Source organism: Artibeus jamaicensis, unplaced genomic scaffold (genome assembly GCF_021234435.1).
Source record: "Artibeus jamaicensis isolate MK-2021 breed Jamaican fruit bat unplaced genomic scaffold, CSHL_Jam_final contig_3126, whole genome shotgun sequence".
In the NCBI taxonomy this organism is placed as follows: Eukaryota; Metazoa; Chordata; class Mammalia; order Chiroptera; family Phyllostomidae; genus Artibeus; species Artibeus jamaicensis.
Window position 1 is genome coordinate 10,685,872 of NW_026521723.1, and position 23,374 is coordinate 10,709,245.

General features: G+C 49.8%; 1 protein-coding gene across 8 annotated transcripts in view; it reads left to right on the top strand.

Annotated features, from left to right (window-relative positions):
• Positions 1 to 23,374, top strand: part of BOC (BOC cell adhesion associated, oncogene regulated) — a 70,314-nt gene that overhangs the window by 29,029 nt on the left and 17,911 nt on the right. For 5 of the 8 annotated variants that reach the window (XM_037136896.2, XM_037136901.2, XM_037136902.2 and 2 more), the window contains 3 exons: positions 5,541 to 5,717; positions 6,759 to 6,935; positions 7,590 to 7,868. In XM_037136896.2, coding sequence (XP_036992791.2) covers positions 6,809 to 6,935; positions 7,590 to 7,868 — 406 coding nt within the window. In that variant the 5' untranslated portion in view covers positions 5,541 to 5,717; positions 6,759 to 6,808. The other 3 variants (XM_037136897.2, XM_037136900.2, XM_053663127.1) reach the window with 3 other exon arrangements.

Here is a 23,374-nt window from a genome sequence, read left to right on the forward strand (position 1 = left end):
CACCCTGTTTTGAGCCCTCCAAAAACAAAACAAAAAAAAAAGAAAAAGAAAGGAAAGGGAATGGCCTTCTAGGAGAGTAGGAGCTGCGTTTATCCAATTAGCAGGGTTGTCAAATTGAATTTATGTGGAATAGGGGTGGGGGGTTGAGGAGGGGTGTAGAAGAAAGGAAGTGGTTTTCCTTTGCTCTCCGTTCTTTTTTTTCCAGTTTAGCAATAAAGATTTTTGGTTCCCCTGCCCCCCCCTCTAGGCTTCTTAAAAAATCTCTTTAAAGAAATGAGGCTACTTTCAGGCAGAGGTATGTGTAACAAAAAAAAAAAAGGAGACTCCTCAGTAACTTCTTCCTCAAGTGGTGGAGGTGGGGGAAGATTAGATTTGCCCAGTGGGCGAATCGAGAGATTAGACTTTCCCCTCACTTGGAGGCAGAGGTGACGGCTGGGGGGGGATTCCCCAGAGCCAAGGGGCTGTGTCCAGGCCCCCCTTCCCACCCCACGGCCATCGGCAGGGCCCTCCCTCGCCTGAGTGCAAACGGGCCCTGTCTGTGTTTGTTAGCAGCGTGTTATAAATACTGGGCTCCCTGAGAATGACAGACCCAGGTTTTGCTTATCTATTCCCTTCTCAAAAACCATCAGTAGTTCCCACCTTTTAGACTTTTCCGCTAGTCTCCCTCTGAGGGACCCACCCTTGTATTCCTCCCTTTCCTCCTTTAATTCTTCCAGGATGGTCTCCAAAGTGGGGCACGAGTTCCTAAAAGGGAAATACAGTGTCCTTTGGGACAGCGGAAGAAAATACCAGAGGCTCTCTTAATGTTGATTTCTTTCTAGAAAAGGACTAGGAGAGAAATGAAGCTCTCCCGGTGTCTAAGGTTGGAAGTGACAGAGGCACCTTAGTCCGCGTGCCGTGGGCAGTGCACCACAGCCGCACCCAGCCACCCCGCTGCGTGGGGGTCTCGACCGCGGGACCTCCTGGCCTTTCGTTCACTCCTCAGCTTCCCAGTTCTCTGTTAAGTGGATTTACAGATTATATTACTTAGTTTTAACTAAATTACCTCTCACAAAAGGACAAGTGGTTTAAAGAGATTGCTACAAAGAAACTGGGTTGCAGAGCGTGCGGAAATCCAAGCACACGCAAACAGAAAATAGCTGACCCTTGTCAGGCCACATTAGGAAGTAAAAACAATGATGATGGAGTCACATATGATGAGAAGTCCCCCAAATAATTAACATTCACGCAGACTATTTGAAAGAGATGACATCCATGTTGTTCGTGATGAACCTAATCCTAAATAGGCACCCGGTGTTAGCTTAATGATACTGCAAAACAACCATGATTAACAAGCCATTCAAGTATGGTTTCACTTTCACCTAGTTTTTTACACTTTAGTTCAGCAGTACACACATTTCATTTATAAACACATTCACATGCATAAGGGATATTGACCCAGAATGTTTTACTCGTGAGAGCAAGATCCGAAAAATTAGAGACTCCTGCTCAGTATCAGCAGCCAAATTGCTCGATGCGCCCCTCTCCAAACTCCTGTGTTCCCACTTTCCTGCAGGGCCTCTGTCTCCTCACAGGTGCACAGTCAGAAGGCCCAGCTTCAAACCCAGGGTCCAGAAAACCTTTCCTGAAAATGTGCTCTCCTCGCTGGGCTCTCATTTGCCATTTCCTGTTTGTGACCGAATTGGTGATCCGTGGAGGTTTTAGAGGAAGATGTTACAGGAGGGTAATCCCCAAACTTCAGTGGTTTTGTGCAGCAAAGGTTCCTGTCTTCTCCCGGCACGGATGGTGCTGCCCCCAGACTGGAGAAGCAGCTGCAGTGGAAGCAGCTCTCCGGTTCTCTAGCTCTAAACTGCCTTGGTCTGGAAGTGACACGTGGCTTGCTCACTTCCTTTCACCTAGTTGGCTGTGCCAGTGCATGGCCCTAGGCTAAAGGCGGAGAGGACTGGGAAACCAGGAGCTCCTGGGTATCTGCTGAGCACTAGCTGGCTGAAGGACCACGTTTTGCTTGAAGCTTCTCAGGACCGAATCCATTTTCTGGGACAGTGGTGGCTTGCATACTTGTATGTAGTAGATTGCAGTAATATTTTCTTTCTTCCCAATAGTAATATAGTTGAAATACACAGTTTTTAAATAGAAGACTCATGCACAAACTTTGAATAAAGAATAAGCTAGATGTATGTTTAGAGGCTGGCTCATACTTAAGAACATAAAAGCAATAGTTATGCTCCCTCGTCTGACGTCAGAGTGGTCTGGGCCGATGTTCTAGACACTAGTCTAGAACTGTGGCGTCCAGTGGAATTGAGCTGTGTCACTTCTGGCGGAGGCAGTTCAGAGCTGGAAAACTAGCCCTCTGTGGCCATTTAAATTTAAATTAAAAAGGCAGTTCCTCAGGCACATTAGCCATAGTTAGTTTAAGGATTTAATAGCCACAAGTAGCTAGTGCTAGCATTTTGAACAGCACCAATACGGAATGTCTTCATCGCTGCAGGAAATTCATTGAGGAGTTTGTGGGAAGAACAGCAAGAGTGTTCTAGATGAGGGCGAAAATGGTAAAAGAGTGACAGTGGCCATACAGAAAGTTTCCGTAACAGATAATGATCTAAGTAACATTATTTTTATGCACAAGAAAGTAAATTTAAAAACACTGCAAACTGAGTTCTAAAAGCTTCCAGTGGTTGGGTAACCCGACCCCAGGAGGCAGTGTCAGGACCGTGGAAAGAGCACTGGACTCGGAGTCAGACCCGACTTGTACCCCGAAGTCTCCCTTCTTAATTAGCTGGGAGACCTTCTACAAATCACTCTCTCTTCTCATTGATAACGCTCAATATCCATTAGGACATTCTAAGCTATTGTTTTATTTTCTCTAAGGGTCCCTCCTCATTAAAAATGCTTTTCTTTAATTAAGTCTGTGGGTACAACGTTTTAAGTAAAAATGGCCTTTTCAACCCCTCTCTTAAATCTGTCTCGACTCACACATTCAGCCCTCCGAGAATTAAACTCACTTACTTCCCCACTGTCTCCCCCAGCGCCCCTGCCCTGTGTGGGGACACTCCTTCCTGGAGGCCGGGGCAGCCAGCACTGGTGACGGACCCTCCTCTCCACCTTCGAAGATAGTTGGGACAGGTGAATTTCACTCTACAGAATCGGGAACATGTGAAGAATGTCATGGAGGGTTAGAAATATTTCTTTGCTTATGGGCCAGCCCCTCCCAACCAATGGAATGAAAATTGGCCAGCTCTGTTTCTTGCCACTGAATGTTTTTTAAAAGTCTTTTCTATGCTCTCTGCTAGATCACACACTCTCCTATTCAGCTCTGCTTGGTTACTGGTCATAGGCCATCCAAAGGGTGTGTTTCGTGTTTTAGATCATGGAGGCCTCCCTTCTGAGGGAGCTGCAGGGGCCGGGGTGATCCAAGTGACACGGGGCCCTTGTCTCTCTCACTTTTGCTCCAGCCAGTCAGCGCCCTCCTGGGGGAAGTTGGAGCTGGCCATCTCCTGCCGATGGCCGACTCTCAGTTGTTTGTAATGTTCTTGCAAAGTAAATATGGAGGCTGTAATTTCTCATGCTCATTCTCAACCTCAGAAGTGCATTCTGTTGTTGTTGTTTTTGGAAAGGCTCAAAAATGTCTGCTTGGTGATTATTTCAGTGGGAACATGTATGTCAGCAGTTAGAATTTTCAGACGGGACTTGTGTTTCATGTCCAAATAGCTCTTTAAAAAGCGAGAAGCTAAACCTCAAGAATGAATGTCAAGAATTCATTTTTCTTTCTTATTTTTTTTCAATCTTTCCTGTTTTTCTGAGAAAATGCAAAGAAAGTAAGAATCTTTGAAATGAGAAAGAAGATGGGCATACTTTGCATTGCTGAGAACAGTGACAGGCCTTACTGATGATGCTTTCACCCAGCTTTGAACTTGTACCTGTTCATTTCACAACGCGGCAAAGTCACACTGCGTGTGGTACTCCAGTTTTTTTACTTGCTCTTTTTTTAAATCATTGAAGCAGAGTGCTCAGAAATCTGTACCTATGGAATTCTCTTTCTAGACCAAACTCACTGGGTGACTCGGTCCAGGAGGTAACCAGTCACCCAGCTGTTACATAAGGTGCGTTGCAGTCACGGGGACCCCGCATGTTGGTCCCACTTCTCATCTCTGGAGGAAACCTCACCGTGTCCTTCGGGGTCATTAAATGGAACCTGCTCATAACTTTGTTGTGGGAATTAATGAGTCAACTCCTTTCTCCTGCTTTGGGGACCTGCTTCCTCTCACTCTCCCTCCCTCCCCAACTACATTCTTTTCTCCTTTAAAAGCAGGACGGTGGCAGGCAGCAGCAGTGGGGTCTGTTTCCATTTTGAACCTTATAAATTACCGAGGCTGCAGAAGTAACAGGAATTGTTTGGTGGGTCCTTGTTAAGCAGGAGGGGGTCGGAGCTGAATTTCCTCAGTAAAACTGTTGTGGGCTTTACAACCCAAACACCTCTACGGCCACCCTGTGCTCAGATAAGAAACAGCCCTCCTGTCTCTCTGTCTGCTGGTCTTCTTTCTCGCCCTTTATTACTTTGTCTTCATTTTCTGTCTCCCTGCCTCCCAGGCCCCTCTTTTCCTCCCTCCCTCCTTTCCTTCCTTTTCTCGCTTTTGCTCCAGCCAGTCAGCCGCCCTCCTGGGGGAAGTTGGAGCTGGCCATCTCCTGCCGATGGCCAGCTCTCAGTCGTTTGTAATGTTCTTGCAAAGTAAATGCGGAGGCTGTAATTCCTTCCTTCCTTGGGGCTGGGAAGGAGCAGGTGTCCACAGACTCCTTAAGAACTTGGGGAAACTGGAGGGTGTCGTGCACACTCAAGGTCCCTAAATTCCTGTAATTGGTAATCCATGCAGTGTTTTAGATAAATGTTATTTCACTTGGGGGAAAGTACACAGTTAAAACAAGTATCTGAAAAACTGAAAGGACACCAAAAGCTTGCTTTTTGGTATCGATTTATACACGTTAGTGAACTTTTTCTCTAGAAATCACTTTTAAAGTTCCTCGCTGTTCTACAGCACCCATAGTGCAACTCTGCCAGGCACCCACTGGGTGCAGAAAACGTGTGAAAATGCTGCTATCGTGGTTCAAAGCCCAGAGCTTTGGAACGAGCCCGGCAAGGGTTCCATTCCAGGCCTGCAGCTCCGAGAGCCGGAGCAAGTTACTAGCCCCTGGAACACAATGTTCTTACCTGGGAGGTGGGGCTGACAGGGTTTTCTGAAGATTAGAAGACTACCTCCTCCATCAGAGCTTAGCAAGAAACCAGCGGTGGTAGAAGCCTGTTCCACTCCCACGCCAAACACCCGCCTCTAAGCCCTTCCCAGACGCTCTCACATCCTTTGCAGATTTCCTTTATTTCACTTTGCTAATAACATGACCCTCTGATTCACTGGACTTGTCCCCAAAAAGTGCAAAACCTCTCTATACTAAGAGGAAAATATGTTAACTTGTCGAGGAAGAACTTTTGAGAAGCTTCTTTCAAGTTTTTCTTTCACCTTTTATAGAAGATGTCTCCTGTCCTTTCCCAGAGCGGCCAGCGGAGGAGTATCTGCCATTGAAGACACAAGGCAACGGGAGGGGTTAAAAATCGAGGGGCAGGAACTCTTTCCTGGACAACGGACTGAACGTCGGGCTGGTCCTCAACCTGGTTTGGAGGGTGCTCGCAGGCCAGAGTGAATGTGGCCCTCTCGTCTCTCAGCAGCCAGGTAAGAAGCCAAAGGGCCAACGGAGCTTGGAGAAGCTAAAGGCTTAGGCGAGCCCCTAGCAGGAAGCTGGAGCCCGAAGCCCCGCCCTCATCCCCAGCATCCGCAGCAGCGATCCTGCAGGTAAGCCCGAATTTCAGAGACTAGAGAGCCCCGTGCAGCACTCAGTTGTGGAGCTTAACTCCTCCTCCTGATTTTTCAGTGGTGACTGTAAGTCTTTGAAAGAGTCGCTAGTTAGGTAACTGGTCCAGAGGAGTTAACGTTTTGAATGCATGTCACCCTCCTGGAAATTGCTGTTGATATTTCCACCTGTGCATCCACTGTGTGGGTTGTTGTCTTGTTGCCTTCGCTGTCACTGAAGCTCACTCTGCTGCCTCCCTGCCCGGTGAGGATGCTGTGACACACTCTCCTCATTGGCCCGATGTCTCTAAGCACAGCAGAGAAAAGCGTGGAAGCCAGATCTTGGTTTCAGCTGTGGGAGAAGTGTGTGTTACAGTGCAGACTGGTCTCTCTGCAATTTTGATGAATCTTTTAAGGGTTGTGGTAAAGAATACTGTGGCAGTCAGCAAGAGGGTGGCTGGTGGCTGAGGCAGGTACAGGATCAGGGACAGTCAAAACCTGAAATCTTTGATGTGTCTCTGAGACCTCAGGACTCCTTCATTACTGACATTCCCTAGACAGGGATTCGGCTGCACCGCAGGAGGGCAGCGCTGTCCACATGGCCTGTACCAGTGGTATGTGGCCGAAGGCATCTGGCCTCCTGCAAACCAGTGGCAACAATGGCTTCCTCTTTTTCCAGCATCTGTGCCAGACATTCACCATCTCCCGGTGTCCTGTGCCCCCCTGCCCTGTGGCTGGTGGTGCCCTGGGCAGGGCTCTAGCATTCTCACATCCTGAAATCACGGTCTAGCCCCAGGTGTGGGGTTAACTTAGAAGAAGCTTTTTTAGATGAGGAAAGAAGGGGGCGAGGGAACAAGGCCAGGCTTGTGGCTTCCCTGTGAGCATCTCAGGCCTTCTCACCGTGGCCATTTTTTTCTCTCACAGCAGGGTGGCGCAGGGGACTGCGGGATCTCTGTGAGTGACCCTGGTGGCTTATGGGACGTTGGCTTCGGACACTAACACACCTCGCTGCGTGGATGATGACGGCTCGGGGAGGAAAGAGGCCCGAGGTTGTGCTCACCTGCCTCCTCCTAGCCGCTGCGGGCTGCCTCGCCGCCCTGGGTGAGTGCTGCCCCCTCCCTTTCTCAGCCCGCGCCTCTCGGGGGAACACGTCACCCCAATGTCAAATGGCAGCATTGTGCGTTGTACCAGAACCCTTTCAAAAGCCCTCCTCCTTCAGCATTTCCAAGAACGCTTCTTTCCCACTGGCCTTCAGGGACACGCTTAGTAGTACATGATGAGAAATGATCTCAGCAACATCATATGGGTTATTTGGGGTATTTTAATCATTTCCAGTACATACCAGAGGAGGAAGAGGAGCAATAATAACTGCCTCTTACTGAGCTTTTATTAGAGGAGATAATGACAAGCAGTTTGCATCGTTTCTAGGCTTCACAACAACCCTCCGAGACAGTATTATTAGCCCCATTTTATAGAATAGAAACTGAGACCCCAAAAGGCTAAAGTCACATGGCTCAGAGCCGTGGGGCTGGGATTCACACTCAGGTGTGTCCGACCCCAGAGCCTGAGTGCTTGTCCCGGCACACGGACAGTTTGCTGAATGGACCCGTGCACAGTCGAGTTTTTTAGAGAAAGGTCAACTGCTCTGGGTTGTCCAGCTCCGAATGGCTACCTGGGTGCTGTGCTTCTCAGAAAGTTTCATTGTTGGATTCTTAAGAGTGTCACTTCATTGCCGTATCCTTCTCCTTCCTCCAGTCGAGGTCCCTCAGGTGACGGTCCAGCCCCCTGCTACCGTCCAGAAGCTCGGAGGAACGGTGATCCTGGGCTGCGTGGTGGAGCCCCGGGGCGTGGACACCACCTGGCGCCTGAATGGGAAGGAACTGAATGGTTCCGATGATGCGCTGGGCGTCCTCATCTCTCGTGGGACCCTCGTCATCACCGCTCTCAACAACCGCACCGTGGGACGGTACCAGTGTGTGGCCCGGATGCCTGCAGGGGCTGTGGCCAGCGTGCCAGCCACTGTGACATTAGCCAGTGAGTGCTGTCCCTTTGCCCCTGTGCCACGGTGCAGTCTTCCTTCTCTCCCATTCCCTCTCTTCTCCCCGACCCTTCAGGACTTGTTGTTAGTCTTTCCATAAAGGGCTCCCAATCGTTGGGATTTTAAATTGGAGTGTGGTAGCTGCCCAGCGGTCCCAACGGTGGGAGGGCCACATGCCCTTGTGATGCCACTGTCTGAGTAGGGGACATGAGTGTCCAGCACGAGTGTCTAGAAAGAGAGGAACCTGACTTGGTTGAACATTTTCTGTGGGCGTCAGAGCTGGACCCCTCCACGTCTTTCTGCGTGGTCACTGTGGTCGTAGGTGGTCGTGCCGAGTGCTCACTGTCCCCTCCCTCCTCTGCGCAGCGGTTGTAGCTGGAACATTTACGGGGCTCTGTATGGTCTGAACAGAGCCTGCCCATCCCATTCCCTGTGAGGGGCAAGCATATTCCGAAGGCCTGGAATATGAACAGTAGAACTCAGTGAAAAGAAAACTGTGAGAAAGGCCTGAAGAGAAGAGAACAAGGGAGGGAGTCGGTGACAGTGTGGCCCAAGGAGGCTGCCCGGAGAGGACTTCGTGCTACTCTCACGTCGGATCACCACTTGGTGTGCCGTGGTGCCCAGGCACGGCACACATGCTACCCGGTTTTCCACCCACTGTCCAAACATCAAATGAGACTCGACTGATTGACTCGAGTTCTGGAGGCTGGAGAGCAGCCCTGACACCCATCCTCACAGGCTGAGTCCGTAGTTAGGGTGCTAAGAATCATCTCCCCTTGCCTGGATCCTAAAGTGTAGGGCGTGGGGGAACTTCAAGGGTGTTTGGATTTAAACCGTGAGGTCTTCAGAGCTTGTCCCCCTGTGACTTAGCGGCGTCCCTTCTCCCTGACAGCCTTGCTTTGGGCTTCTGTGTCCCCGCCCGCGTCGCCCCCCTGGTGGGGCAGCTCCAGGGGGTTGGACTTCAGGTTGCAGGTCATGCCTAGGGCAGCAGACCCAAAGTGCTCCTCTGTCAAAGTCAGCCGGGGCCCCTGGGCTGTGAGGCGGGAGTCCTGGGAGGAGAGTGACGAGAGATGGGCGAGTGAGAGAGCGGGGGGGGGGGACGACTCTTCTCTGCCCCCCGGTTCCCAGGTCCCTGGAGGGACTCCACGGCATGGGAAACAGTGATACAGCCCCGCCCTTTCCTCAGAGGAGGGAGAAGGGGGGGCCTGTCTCCCCTGGAGGCCAGGCTGAGTCCGGGCTGCTTCTCGGAGCCCCTCTGGCCACGAGAGCCACTTTGTGGCCGAAGGGGCACCCACTGCGTCTTTGCCTGCTGGGCCTCTGGGGGTCAGGCTGACAGCCGAGCCCTCCCCTCCAGCTGTGCTTGTGGGCTGGGTGGGGAACTCGGGAGACTTGGGTAAGGACGGGGGAGCTACACTTCCTACCATCATAGTCCTCTTTTATATTTTTAAATTATAATTATAATCACGTTATAGAAAGTTGGGACTGAATAGAAAACAGCGTTTCTCCTAAGCCCGCCGTTGTCATACAGCCGCCATTGTCATTTCGCCGTCACCCTTCTGGTGCGTGTCCATACCCATGTGTTCATACGGTTGTAGTGATGCTACTGAGTGTGTAGTTTGTACCCTTATTCTCTTCCCTGGACAATGTATGATAAACATTCTTCATGGGCCACAGGACCATTTTTACATTTTCTTTCCTGAGTACAAAATGCATCCAGTAAAGCACATAGTGTGCTAATGCTAAGTGAACGGCCTGGTGCGTTTCTCACGTGTGTACACTGAGTAACCACTACTCCAGCAGGCTCCCTCAGGCCCCTTTCTAGTTCATCTGCCCCCTCACCCCACCAGGGCAGGATCATCGATGCTCGTGACCCTAGAATGTCCCCCAAGTCTCTCTACCATAATGTAGTGAACGCCTTTCCTAGTGCCAATGAAGTTGCTTCCGGTTGTTCATTGGTACAAAGAAGATGTGCTTTTTAGCAACGTTTGGGCCTTTGAAGGGTAATGCTGCTCATCTAGGAGGAGAGTTCATCTGCAAATGGTCAGCACATGTCTGTGAAGGCTCAAAAACTCCATACCTGTTCATTTGGCCTAATTAGAGGGCCCCTTTTATTGATTGGAGGAAGGGAGAGTTGGAGAGTAGAAGATTTATTTTGGAGCCCTCTTTTTTACTTCAAGGTGTATCTGTGTGAGGAGAGACACTTTATAGTTTTATTTTTAAAAAATTCCTGGCCACCTCTTTCTCAAGCGCTTGAAGGGATCTGCAGTTGGCAGTGAGGACAAAGGGAAGGGTTTGGTTGCAACACAAAAAGGCACAGTGAGTGAAGGGGCTTGTGCAGGAGCCAACCGAGTCTCGTCTGAAAGCCAAGAACTATTGGCTTGTCATTTAGACATGAATCAGAACTGAAATGTTTGGGCCTGACGAGGAGGATGGAGAGGTTCTGGAAATCGGGAGACGGGTGTGGAGGGGCTGTGTCCCGGAGAGCAGGGAGCTGGTGCAGCGGGACCGAGGCCGCCCAGACTTGGAGGAGGCAGCGGGAAGACAGGAGAGGCGGGAAAAGGGTGCTGTCTTTGGGTTAATGCCATGGGGCATTTGGCCCAGACTCAGCAGTTAGATTAAGTTTCCGAAAGCACATTCCTGAGCAGAATGGAAGCTGTGTTTTGCTGGTTGGCTGGTGTACGAGGGAGGCTGAGCAGTAGAAGGGATTACCAAAGGCATAGTCTGCATTTAGAGGCGAGGCTGGGCAGTGGCGTGCTGGTGTGCACGCACGCACGCACGCACACCCCACACTCAGCATGTGAGGCTTCCTTTTCCTCTGGGGCCTCTTGTGCATGTGTTCAGATGTTTATCCTCAGACAAAAAAAAATTGTGCAGAGTGACCTACCTGTCCAGACTCTGCCTCCTGCATCTTAGGGAACTTCTTTTGATGACGGGGGCTAGGACATGGCTGGAGGATTCAGGGTGTGGAAGAGGCCTCGGGCAGAACTTTCCTGGTCCAGGACCCTTTTAGCCTGATGCTGGAGGGTGGGGGTTGCACTTAGACTCCATCCCTTCCTGGAGACATCAGCTTCTGGTCTTCAGGAAACACTGAACCGCCTGGGGTGTCTCACCTCTGCACTCCTCCCCTCCCCTCCAGGCTGCCCTGGCCACGCGGGTACTGGCTGCTGTCGCGTTCTTTGGAGGTGCCTCTCCCAGTCTCCTCTGCAGAGGACTTCTCCTTTCTTATTGAGCCTCAGCTTTATTTGTGATAAATCTCTCTTGCTGTTAATGCCTCACTTTAGACCTCCTTGTCCAATTCTTGCTTTTTAAAATGCTTATGACGTTGATCTCCTTTATTCCTTTTACCTTTCTTTTCACAAGCTTTGGACCAGGAGGCCAAACCTGGTTCAGATGTTCCCACTCTGTGCACCTGAACCAGCAGCAGACAATGCTGATGGACACCATGTCCCCTCTTCCTGGCCTTGACTCAGCCTAGGACTTGCCCTCTCCCAGCGCAGTGGGTGCTCACAGCCGGGCACCAGAGCTGGCGTTCAGTGTACAAGCTGTTCTTTCATCCCTTAGTTCCAATAAGCTGCCATTGAGATAATTACTCCTATGCAATGCTTCATTTTTCCTAAAAGTTTTGAATTAATTCTCCCAGTTATCCTGTCAGTCCCAGGTTCCGGTTGGCTTTGGAAATAAAATAGGTGGTGACTGGGTAGTAATGCTGCATCTGGGAATTTTAGTCATCAAGCTGATGTGGCATCGTAAGCCGCTGCTGATTTCATGGGCGGTGAACCTGGAACTCCCCCATGCGGGTCTCTCCGCACTCAGAGCAGGCACATACTCCTGAGTCATCCTCTCTTGGCATCAGCCAGCGGGCGAGACAGCTGACAGGAGGGGAAGGCGTTCCCCTTGGAGGGAAGATTGTAAGGTCGTAAGGTGACAAGGGCCTGTGCTACCAGAGTTTAACTCATGAATACAATGAAGAGCCAAACTGGTATAATGGAAGAAAACAAGGGACTGGAAAAGATACTGGATTTCAGTTTTAACCCCGACTCTTTGGGTTCATGTGGCTCTGAGTAAGTCACTTAATCTCCCAGATTGTCACAGCGGTGAAATGAGCACAGTAATCATGACAATACTCTTGCGGCTTTTTTTTTTAAGGACCAAATGAGAGAATACGTGACGGTAATATTTTTAAGCATTTTGTAAATTCCAGGCTTCAGCCATTCACCGATTTGGTCGACAGATGTTTGTGGAGTGTTTTCTTGCAGTAGTCTCTGGGCCTGTGTCCCGCCCTGAGCTGCCCAACTCCATTCTGGGGACCGCCCTTCGGAAGACAGAGTTTGGGGGGTTGCACAGCTCCCGGTCATGGCCAGAACCCAGAGAGAGGACGGGCTCGTTGGGAAGTGAGAACCAACCCACTTCCTGTGAACTTCTCTGCTCCTCCCGTACACCCGTTCTCCAGCCCGGTGTCCCATCTCCCAGCTGCCTTTCAAAGCAGCCCAGGGTGTCACTGCACTGTCGTCACTGGGGCCACAGGGCTGCCCATTTATGCCTCTCTTGGTACACTGCTGCTCGCTCTTCCCGCCAGACAGACATTGGTGTACCACACCGGCAGGCTGGACCGACCCTGGCCCTCGGAATGGTGGATTCCACAGACAGAAGCCATGCCTCCTTTTGCTTAGCACTCCACAACTCTGATTCCCCTCAGATACTTCCTTAAGGTCTTCTAGGCTCTGACCTTGAATTAGAACAGGCCATTACGGACCCCTGTAAACATTTCTTTCTTAAAGTACCTCTAACTTCCTTTATCCCTGTTTTAGTCAGGGTTCTACAGAGAGGCACATACATAGGTTGTGGGTTTGACTCCTGGCTGGCGCAACTGATCAGTGTTTTTCTCTGACATTGATATTTTTTTCTCTCTCTAAAAGCAATGAAAAAATGTCCTCAGGTGAGGATTAAAAAAAGAAAAGCATAATTTAGCCCCCCCCCTGTAGAGAACAGGCCTGGCACACTAGAGTTTACTAAACATTAAACAGGAATTTGTATATTAAAAAAAAAAGAACTGGCTCCCGTAATTGTGGAGGCTGGTGAGTCCAAAATCTGTAGGGATTCTTGAGTTCCACCTGGGAAACAGCAAACCGTCTGTTCTCCAGCTCTGGCTTCAGTATTTGGACATTTCAGAAATTGGTGTCTGGAGAATTGGAGTGATTAGAATTCCCAAGAGAAGAGTGAGACCTCGTCCCACTGTTGAGGGTCCCATCCGACGCCTGAGGATCCCTTATTAGAGACAGAGAAGATGGGCTGCAGCAGCACCATGTGAGCCACCGAGCCAGCCAGACCCACAAGTGGCCTCATGGAGACGCAACCAGGTTTTAGTGGGAGCTCAGGCTAGCAGTGATTCACTGGGGGGCCGGAGGGGGGACAGGAAGACTCCAGTTGAGCCTGAAGAATGTGTGGGAGACAACCTTTATCTCGAATTTTTTGAGTCCTCACATACCTTCCTCAGACCTTCAACAACTCAATCCAGCTGTCAGCATCGTGTGCTTAGCCTTAAGCCCAGCGCAGTTTCCAGCACAGGGCAGATACACGTGAGCTGACTTTCCCGTGCGGTATTTCCATGGTGAGTTCAAACAGATCCCCAGTCTAACCGCCGGCTGGTTGTCTTTCTCGCTCCCCCAGCCTGTTCCCCACTCCACTCCCAGCCCCTGCGTCTCACTGTTTCTCGTCTCTTTTCCCATTGGGAATGAACATTTTGTGATTAAGGAAATAAAAAGAACCTTGTAGTGTTTTTCCCAACACCAAAACAAGGAATCATTGCAAATTGGAAAAACGCTCGTTGGCTTGGATGTCTCAGAGAAACCTGTGCAAAGCCCTTTGCTTTGGGATGAAGGGCCGGCAGCGACAGTGTGAAGTGTTGGGGGAGGGGAAAACGCAGGTGGCTTCCTGAGCTGCCCCCAGAGGGGAAGGGAGTCTGCAGCTGAAAGCTGGGGCTGAAGGTACCGGCCAGGCTGATGGGTCCACTTTGCCAGGAGAGACAGACAGCTTCCTAGGAGGGAACACAGGTGGAAAAGAACTGGCTTGAGCTGAAAACTGAACTGCTTTTTTGTACTTTGCCAGTTGGACAAGAACATTATTGAGAGAGAGCTTAATCCCCAAAGGTGCTAAGCAACTTGAAATCTAAATAGGAAATGACTAAGAAACAGCTTATAGTTTTAGGTCAAAGTCATATTAACCCTTTTGTTTTCCCCTAAATACACATAGAAATTCCCAACTCAGAAGAATGTCCTCGATATTCAGACAACACTGGCAATACTGATCCCATCAGACCTGGTGCAGGTGCCCAGGCAAGCGTGTGGTATAAGCTCTGCCCAGGGCACCTGGGCGACAGCTGTCTGCCCTGAACAACCAGGGTTCCAATGCTCTGTTTAGTAACTGTCCATATTTTCCAAAGGAAGGCCTTAAGACCGTGGGACATCAACCAAGGACACGCTTAGAACTCTTACTGTGGCCCACTCTTCTCCTCAGTCTGGTTTTTGCACATATAACTACATGCTTAAATAAAATCCCAGGTCCGTTTTCTAAGCTAAGGAACATACAGTGTGTTGAGTAGGATAGTAGATGCAGTGAGCCAGAACGCTTTGAGAAGCCCGTTACACAAGAGGAGGAAGGAAGGGTCACAGCAGTGCCCTCTTCTCAGTGATTTCACTTGCCGGGGATTTAGTCACCAGGCTCGGCCGTAGTCTGAAAATAGTAAATGGAAAAATTCCAGAAATAAATAATTTATAAGTTGTAGTTGAGCAGCTCTGCGTAGCATGACGAAATCTCACACGCTGTCCTGCTCTGCCCTGCTCTGCCTACGCTGTGAACTGTCGTTGGCCTGGAGGGCACTTAGTACCTGTCTCGAGTCTCAGACAGCACAGGTACTGCTTGTGTTCAAGGTCACCCTTATTTTATGTAACAATGCTGCATTCACATAACTATTTCACAGCGTATTGCCATAATCCTTCTATTTTATTATTAGTCATTGTTGTTAACCCCTTAGGGTGCCTCAGCTTTCACGAATGCGTACCTACAGCCCTACAGCCGTGTGCCCCTCAACGACAGGGACACGTGCTGAGAAGTGTGTGGTTGGCCCCGTTCATTGCTGTGGGAGCGCTGCAGGCTGTCCTCACACAGCCCCCGATGGTACCACCTGCTGCACAACAAGGCCTGCTGTGCCGAGGCTACAGAACTGTATGGTGTGTTGCTGTGCAAAGCAATATGAGGTTCAGTCAAGCTGGAGAGAACATGCTGCGATCAGAAGTTGCAGTAAATACGAGACGGCTGAGGCTGCTGCTGGCGGGACACTGCTACTGTTTACAGCAAACTTTTTTATAAGTAGAAACTACACTCCAACGATAAAAATACAGTGAATACATAAACTTGTAACAGTCATGTATCACCATCAGGTGTTATGCACTCTATGTAATTGTACGGGCCACACTTTTATGTAACTGGCAGCACAGTGGGCTTGTTTACACCAGCATCACCACAAACACAAGTTCTGCATTGTGCTGACGTCATGACAGCTACAGTGTCACTAGGCGACAGGCATTTTTCAGCTTCATTAAAATCTTATGGGACTGCTGTCACCTATGCAACCTGTCAACCGATATGCCAGTGTGCAGCACAGGACCGTGTAAGAGTGCACAGGGTTCGATCCTGTGCTTGGATTCAGGCCTGCACTGGCGATCCGGGTCTTGGAATGGATCCCTCAGGAATAAGGGGCGCAGGTGACTGCTGTGATCAGCTTGCTTGAAATCACTGGAATCCTTTAGGAAACATTATGCAAGACAATTTTTTGAAAATCTTTCATTCATTTATATTTAGGGAGAGGGGAAGGGAGAGAGAAAGAAAGGGAGAAAAGCATTGATGTGAGAGGGAAACTCTGATCCGTTGCCTGTGCCCAGACCAGGGACTGAACCCACAACTCAGGCATGTGACCTGACCAGGAATTGAACCGGTGACCTTTCACTTTGCAGGTGCCACCCAGCCAACTAAGCCACACTGGACGAGTTCTTTAAAATGAAAAAGAATCGGCGCTGTCTGGTGTGACTCTGGGTTGAGCACCGGCCGGTGAACTGAAAGGTCGCCAGTTCATTCCTTGTCAGGGCACAGGCTTGGATTGCAGGCCAGGTTCTCCACTGGGGTTGTGGGCGGGGCACCCAGCGATGTTTCTCTCATACATACGTGTTCTCTCCCTCTCTTCCTCTCTCCTGCCCCCTCTCTAAAAATAAATAATGAATAAAATCTATACAAGAAACAATGAAGAGAACAGGTGACTCCCTTAGCTCTTCCTTTTCTGCGTGTAGAGAAGTTCAGGAATTTCGACTTCAATCTTGTTGTTAGAGTTTCAGCCATGTTTAGGATCTGGTAAGAACCCTGAGAATAAAAGAACAGTGAGTCTGTCCTGTAAACAGAGCAAATGTTCACTTCTAAGATAAAGAACTGTTTCTTAATAGTAAGAAAAAAATGTAAGCAAAAAACCCTAAAAACAACCCAAAAAATCTTGCTGAGGGGAAAAAACAGCACTTTTTTTCCTGTGGGGAAAATCGTGTTTAATTCTGTGCTTTTCATCTACTAAAAAATATTTGAAGATTCCGGGAATCAGACTGAGGCTCAGCCTGCAGCGAGGTGAGCGGAAGCCTGTCCGGGAGCCCCACCCCCCACTGTAGCCCCTGCGAGCTCTGCCCTGTTCTCAGTTCACCTGGCACTTGCCCCTTGTTCTTGGAATGGTGCCCCATCCGCGTGTAGCATCTTCTTCTCCACTCCCTTCCCCAGAAAGCTCCTACCTCCCTTGGTTTAACGAGTTCCTTCTCAATTTTCAAGACTCAAGTACCTTCTCCTCTAGGAATCTTTTCTTGACCCCTTCAACTCCCCACGCGTCTGGAGTAGGGTCTCTTCTTCCCGGCTTCCTTACTGTCCTGTGGGGTGTGTTTCGATCCCACCATTGCCTCATTGCCTGGAGGCAGGAACGTGACCGTTCATTTCTCTGACCACACTGCCAGGCCTTCAGAGTGTCTAGCAAGAGGAAGATTGCAGATAAAATGTGTTTGAATTCTGGAAGATCAAAAATAGCTCGCAGAAAGTGAACCAAGTCTTCTTCACCAAATCCTGATGTATTCAAAGTTTTAAGATAATAAGTAAGAAAGGAGGAAGCAAGAACTCAGGGTATAAACAGTTTGAAGATATAAAGAAATTCAGGAAGGGTTTAGAAAAACTGTTGGATATGAGAAACAAAAGGCTGCTTCAGAATGAATTGAGATGTTTGGAGGAAACTTTGGAACCTTTGAAAGGAGATGCCAGTGAACGTGGTGGCTCTGTGTCCTACCCGACACCTCAGGGGACACTGTCGGGGGTGGGGGTGGGTGGCATCAGAAGCCACTGCCCTAGGACTCTGCCATTCCCAGGTGTGAGGGCAGAAGTGGGAACCGCTGTGGGCTTCAGTGGCTTTGGGACAGTGCCCCAGCCTCTCCCACCTAGAATTCTGTTTTTAAAGGCTCGCTGCTGCGCATCTTCATTCTTCCGCTGAGCGCCGTGGGCTCCCTCTCACTCCTCTCCCTCTGCCTGGGCAGGCTGCCCGCCTGCCGAGACTGTGCCAGGGCCCAGCTCTGGCTCCGATGAGTGCGGACCACCAGGATTCACATTAATTTTCCCATTGCTGGAGTTTATAGTTTATATTGAGTTGATCAGAGAAATATGTGTGATGTGGGTTGCTGGCAAATACATCTTTTTTTCCTTCTTCTCTTTTTCCTCAGTGTATTTTTTTCAAACCATTTCATTCCTTCCTTTGGTCCAAAAGAAACTCCCCAGTTCTGCTAACCAGCCCCACCTCCCAGCAGCACCAAAGTCAGATAAACGAGATGGTCTGCAGACATCCTGGTTCATCTGGCTGCCAGACTCAGTGGAGACATGGCCCCCATCCTTGACTTGTCCTCGAGGATTAATCACATTTCTCATTCTCCTCTCATGTCTTTTTTTAAAAATATATTTTTAATTGGTTCAAGCGAAGAAATTCCTGAAGCATTAGGCCCGTTTATTGCAAATCGTTTAATGACACTGCCAACTAGATTTCTGACTTGTCCTCCTCCTTCCGCTCACACGCCCCCTTCCTGCCTTTTCTCCTCCCCTGCCCACCTGCCGTCGAGGCTCCGATCCTGGTTCGCATCCCCCTGGCTCTGCACGCCCTTCTCTGGCCTCAGCTTTCTCTCACTGCTCAAGTCTGGGTGCAAACCCCACCTCAACTCAAGGAAAGGAAAGAAACACAAGATTTAACAACTAGTGTGTTTGGCATCTGCAAAGGTTTCTTCCCCCTCCCCCTCCATGGAAACTGTTTTTTATTTAAATAAAAGAGAGCGTGTCTTGTTTTCATCAGAAGATGTGTTTGAGAAATTTTATGTCATGTTTCCATGGCTGGCAGGAGAGTGCTTCAGAGCCCAAATTATTTGTGCAGTTGGACAGGCAGAAAAAAAAATCCTAAAGAGAATCTATTTATCCACTCGCCCTGCCTGCGAAGAGAGGAGGAGTGCTCACGCTGGCAGGCTCCTTTCTAAACGTCCTTGGGAGACCCAGGTGGCCTGACCCAGGCTGCAATGCTGCTGGAGGCGGGCTGCGCTCGGGGGCATCAGGCTGGAAACTGTTGTATCCTGCCTTGTGCACATCTTGGCCATTGAAGCTCCTCGTGATTAGGAACTCCGTCTTCTGGCATCTTCTGCGGTGCCTGGCGTACTGCATAATCTCCAGCCCCTGGCTGGCTGAAGGAATGTTTCAGTGATGCCTGGCGCGATGGTATTGTGCTGAATGCTGACTACAGAATACCCTGATTTGCCCTGTCTTGTGGGTTACCGTGGGTTTGGTTTCAGCGGTCTGTGTGCCAGAGCAACAGACCGGCAAAGGGCTTAGCCACTGCCCAGGCTGCCTGGTTTCTGAGATGCTTGCCCATCCCACAGCAAACCCCTTCGCCTCGCTGGGAGCTAGGCTTTCGAGAGCACCGTGGAGCCCCGCCCTGTACTCTGCTTCTGCAACTGATTAACTTGCAAAACGCTTTCTTTCAGAAAACTAGTCTGGGGTCCTGCCAAGCCTTGGTTCCTCAGGTGACTCGAAGACTGAGAGCAATGTGGTGACTCTCCGTCCATCGCCCATTGGCGAAGCAGTCAGAGGAACTGGGGAGCCTCTGTGCTGTCAGAGGCGGCCCTGGGAGGCAGTGCCAAGGACCCTTCACCTTCCCCAGCTCCACCTCCAAGCCCGTCTGTAGAGCAATGAGCCACAGGCTCTGGCATGGACAGCTGGTAGGAGCTTTGCTTCCCTTGCACTTCCCCATCTTTCCAGAAGGGACTAAGGTGCAGGGAAGGACGACAGGGTCAGCATGCCACTGCGGCGGAGTGCTCTGTTAGCGCAGAACCTTTCCGTGCTTTGCCACAGATACTGCAAACCACCTCAGAGACAAGTTGGGGCCTGGAGGCCGTGAGTGGTAGGGAGCAGAAATATCAGGCAGTCCAGAAACTTGCCAGTGGCCGCGAGGCTGCAGAGCCATCCTGGCAGCACTGCCAGGGAGACCACTGAGGAGCCCCCGCAATCCGGTGGCCCGCGTCCAAACCTCAGCAGATGAGTGCAGGCTTGTCTTGTGATTCCTGAGAACAGGCAGGCAGGGAGGACAGGGCTGACCGTACGAGAGAAACGCCAAAGTGGGGAGAAAGCCAAATTTTTTAAGTGGGCTCATGGAAATGGGGGTGTTGGTAACTCCTTACAGCCTCCAGCCAAAGGCCCCCATTGTACCTGACTTCTTAAAAAGAACTGAAGTTTGATCTGTAGTCTGAGTGAGGGCTCAGGGAGAAGAGGATGGAGCAGAGGAGCTCCTTGAAAGTGATTGTCAAATTTAAGGGTTACACTTGGACCATCTGCCGAGGCATGGTGTGGTGGGGCACAGCTTGGTACGGTGTGGTGCCCCTGTAACTGTGAGTTCCGTGAAAATCGGGGCTGAGCCTAATTAAGATTTGACAACTTTGCATTATGATAATGCATGAACATATACCAAATATTGTAATTTATCATGTAAATTACAATATTTATGTGATATTGTAACTTGTTCCAATATTTATGTAGACTAAGTCCTTTTAGTAAATAAAGGACTGAGTCTAGAAGGTGGTGTGAAAGAAATTCAAAAGGGACTCAAGCTAAAACTTGTCGTCAACTGTGGCTTCTCCTGTCGGCCTGATGGTGGCAGCCACACCCATGTGCCTCTAAGTGTCTTTTAGTTGCTTCCCCCCCCCCATGACCCAGCATGTGTGATGTACCCTGCAAATGCCAAGAGGAAACACGAGCACATTGACATGATTTCTGTCTGAACAAATGCCTGTGATGTGTGTATCCCAGGTCCTATGGAAGTGATCGATCAGGAGATCGATGTTCCCTAAGAAATTGAGCACTTAGAAGGCGAGGAACTGGGCAGGGTTCTGTTTGGAACCTAGATTAATATGAGCTTCCTCAGAAAGCACCAGGTTCTGTTGAAAGTAAGGAAGGTCAGTAAACTCCGAGATGGCCCCAGCAACCAGGGCTTCGGACCTGCCGAAAGCCGCGACACCAGAGTGGGCCTATTGGCCTTTGATTAGCGCAGACAAGTTAATAAAATAGCTGGAAGACTCCACAAAGGGAGGAGGCAAAAGAGGGTCTGAGGGAAGGTAAGAGGATTAGAGCTGCAACAACATTCCGCTAATGGATTTCTTAAACACACCAGCCAACAGGCAAGGACAGGTGTCCTGTCAAACCATTTCCCCATGAAACCTGATCCTTCCTTCTGAATCAAGGCCTGCTCACCCCATTTGTAGCTAAAGGGCCTGCCCCTGATTCCCAGTGAGACTCCCTGAGCAGCCCAGAGACTGGCCAGGAAACCAGTTGTGCAGACAAAGGGGCCTGGGAACAGGCTGCTTTCCTTCACATGCGGCCCAGTGGATCCCTCTGCACCTGCCCTGCCTGGTGGCTAATGAGGCTGTTATTGACCATGAAGCTTCCATTCGTCCCTGGTCTCCTTCCTGCCCCAAAACACTAGAAGAGGGCTGCTGTGATTTTCAAATCGTCCATCAATCACTCTGCCTTTGATCACTTAGGGAAACTCAACTTTTGCTCTAGCAGCCAAATCGGGAGTTTGTCTAGTGAAGCAACAGCTAAGGCTTAAGTTTAGGAGGCACAAGGAGAGGACAGGGCCAAGGGCTAAACTGCTGCTTATTTGTTTTGAAGCCAGGAAGGCTTGCTTGCCAGTCAGCCCTGGTGGGGAGCTGGGTGCGCAGCTGGGGTGTCCTTGGTCCTGCCTGTGCAGGCTGTTGTGCACATGTTGGCATCAGAACACAGGGGCTGCCTACCCACATGGCTGACTGGTGCCCGGCCTCGTGCCTCCCCCACGGCACCGCCTTCTGTCTCTAGCCTGGCCATTGTCAGAGGTGCGGAAGGAGCCAAGAGGGGCGTAGAGGGCCTGGTGTTCGTAGGACTGAGTGGGTGAGGTGGGTGCGTGGAGGAGGGCATGCTCCCTGTCTGAATAAGCCCTCGTTACAGTGGGGCAGTTGCCCAGGGCTATTGAGATGGATATGGCATTCTGGTGCCAAACTCCTTTCAGTCGCTCACATCTTCGGTGCAAAATGATCTGTTAGGTTTAAATATATTCTCGCTTGAGGCAAATTTTCTTGGAATGAGGTAAAGCTATGGGGGAGGGTAGAAAAAACTCAAAAACTCTAAGTGGAGTATTTTTAGGTGTGTATTAGACCATTGAAGAGAGTGCTGCTCAGTGACAGAGGAATTCCCAGATGCCCCTGAGCTCACAGCGCTCACGACTCGCCCCGTTGCAGGGGCCTCCTGACTCGGCAGGTACACGTGCACTGAGCTGAGAAGGGTTAAGGCCTTTGTATTGTGTAAGTGCATTGCTTTTGAAAGCAGTTGGCAATATTTAGCTCGAGCACATTGAGTACAGGCTGTCCACCCTTTCCCATAGTCCATATCTTCTTTTCTGAGAAAAAAGCACATCCAGTGAGTGTCTCGACTGAGAGGCTCACCCACAGCTGGGTGCTGTAATTTGGGTGTCCCAGTGCAAAATGAAAATATGGGGTCCCTTGTTCAAACATTATTAAGAATTTCAAGATGGTGACAGCAGACCCTTACACCAACCACGGACCCCTTCCAAGCACAGGGCCCTGCACCACTGCGCAGGTTGCACACTCATGAAGCTGCCACAGTTATCCAACAAGGATTTAGAGAGCATTTATTGTTTCCTGAATACTGTGCAGGGGGCGGGTGGGATTGTAAAATGGACTGCTCACAAGGAATTTACAATTTAGTTAGGGTCAGATAATCACACACACAAGATTAAATAATGATGAGATGACTCTTTAAAAGCCCAGAAGGCTCTGAACTAATGTGTGCTTTCTCAGAAAGCACAAAGTTCTGTGGCAAGTAAGGACGGTCACCCACCCAAAGGACTGGATCCATGAGAGTCTCCCGTGGGCCACGGGCCCCGCTTGGTCAGCCTGCAAAGGGAGGTGGAGCGATGGGAGCGAACAGGGCAGCCCGTCATTGTTTTGCCGCCCCACTCCGTGAACAGCACTTACCTCTTACTCCGCATTTACTGGGCCCACTGTACCACTTTCCTGTGACCCTGGAATTAACTTCTCAAGAAACATTCTATTTTTAAAATAGCCACACTTACATAAAAGGTTGGCCGTGCTTGAAGAAAAGGTTCATAGAAAATTCGTTGTGCTGGGCCCTTATCCTTGAGCTCACAACGTAGACCAGATCAGCCAGGAAATTTGAGTTCATGGATGACATAAATGGGCATCTTGTACCTGACTGAGCAGCCAGCTCCGGGACAGTCATTCCTTCTGTCATTCAACATTTACTGAGCACCTACTCAGGTCAGGCCTGGGTTAGGTTTGGAAAACATATATATGAAGCTTCACTCCCTGCCCCTAAACAGTTCACAACTGATACAGTAATCAAAGGGACTACGATCCTTTCATACAAACAAAAGGGCTCTTCTGCCCTGGCTTGACAGAGAGCTCCTGGAAAGTTCCATTAAGTGAGGACCTCCTGACCTCACTCAGTGCCTTAATCACTGGACTCTCCTTTGGTGACAGTAAGTTTGTTTTTCTTAATTATCTCTTCTGTAAGAAACCTGACTCCCCGCTGCTCCTGTTACCTTCTCTGGGTCTTCTGTGCAAACAGCACAGGCAGGTGGGATCTTGCAGTGGGATCGTGGTAAACGCCGATGGTTATCAGGTCTCTGGAGATGAGCAGAATTTGGTGTGGACAGCACAGTGAGGGAACCTCTAGGGTATTTTCGAAGTACCATTATGAAGAGAGAGTCTGGGTAAATGTTTTCATCTCTTTTTATCTTACTCTGGTTTTGTTGCACAAATGGACCATTCTGTTCAGCAGTATCAGTGACTCGGCTCCCACAGAGAGTTTCGTAGCTTGGACTGTTGGACTGGTTAGG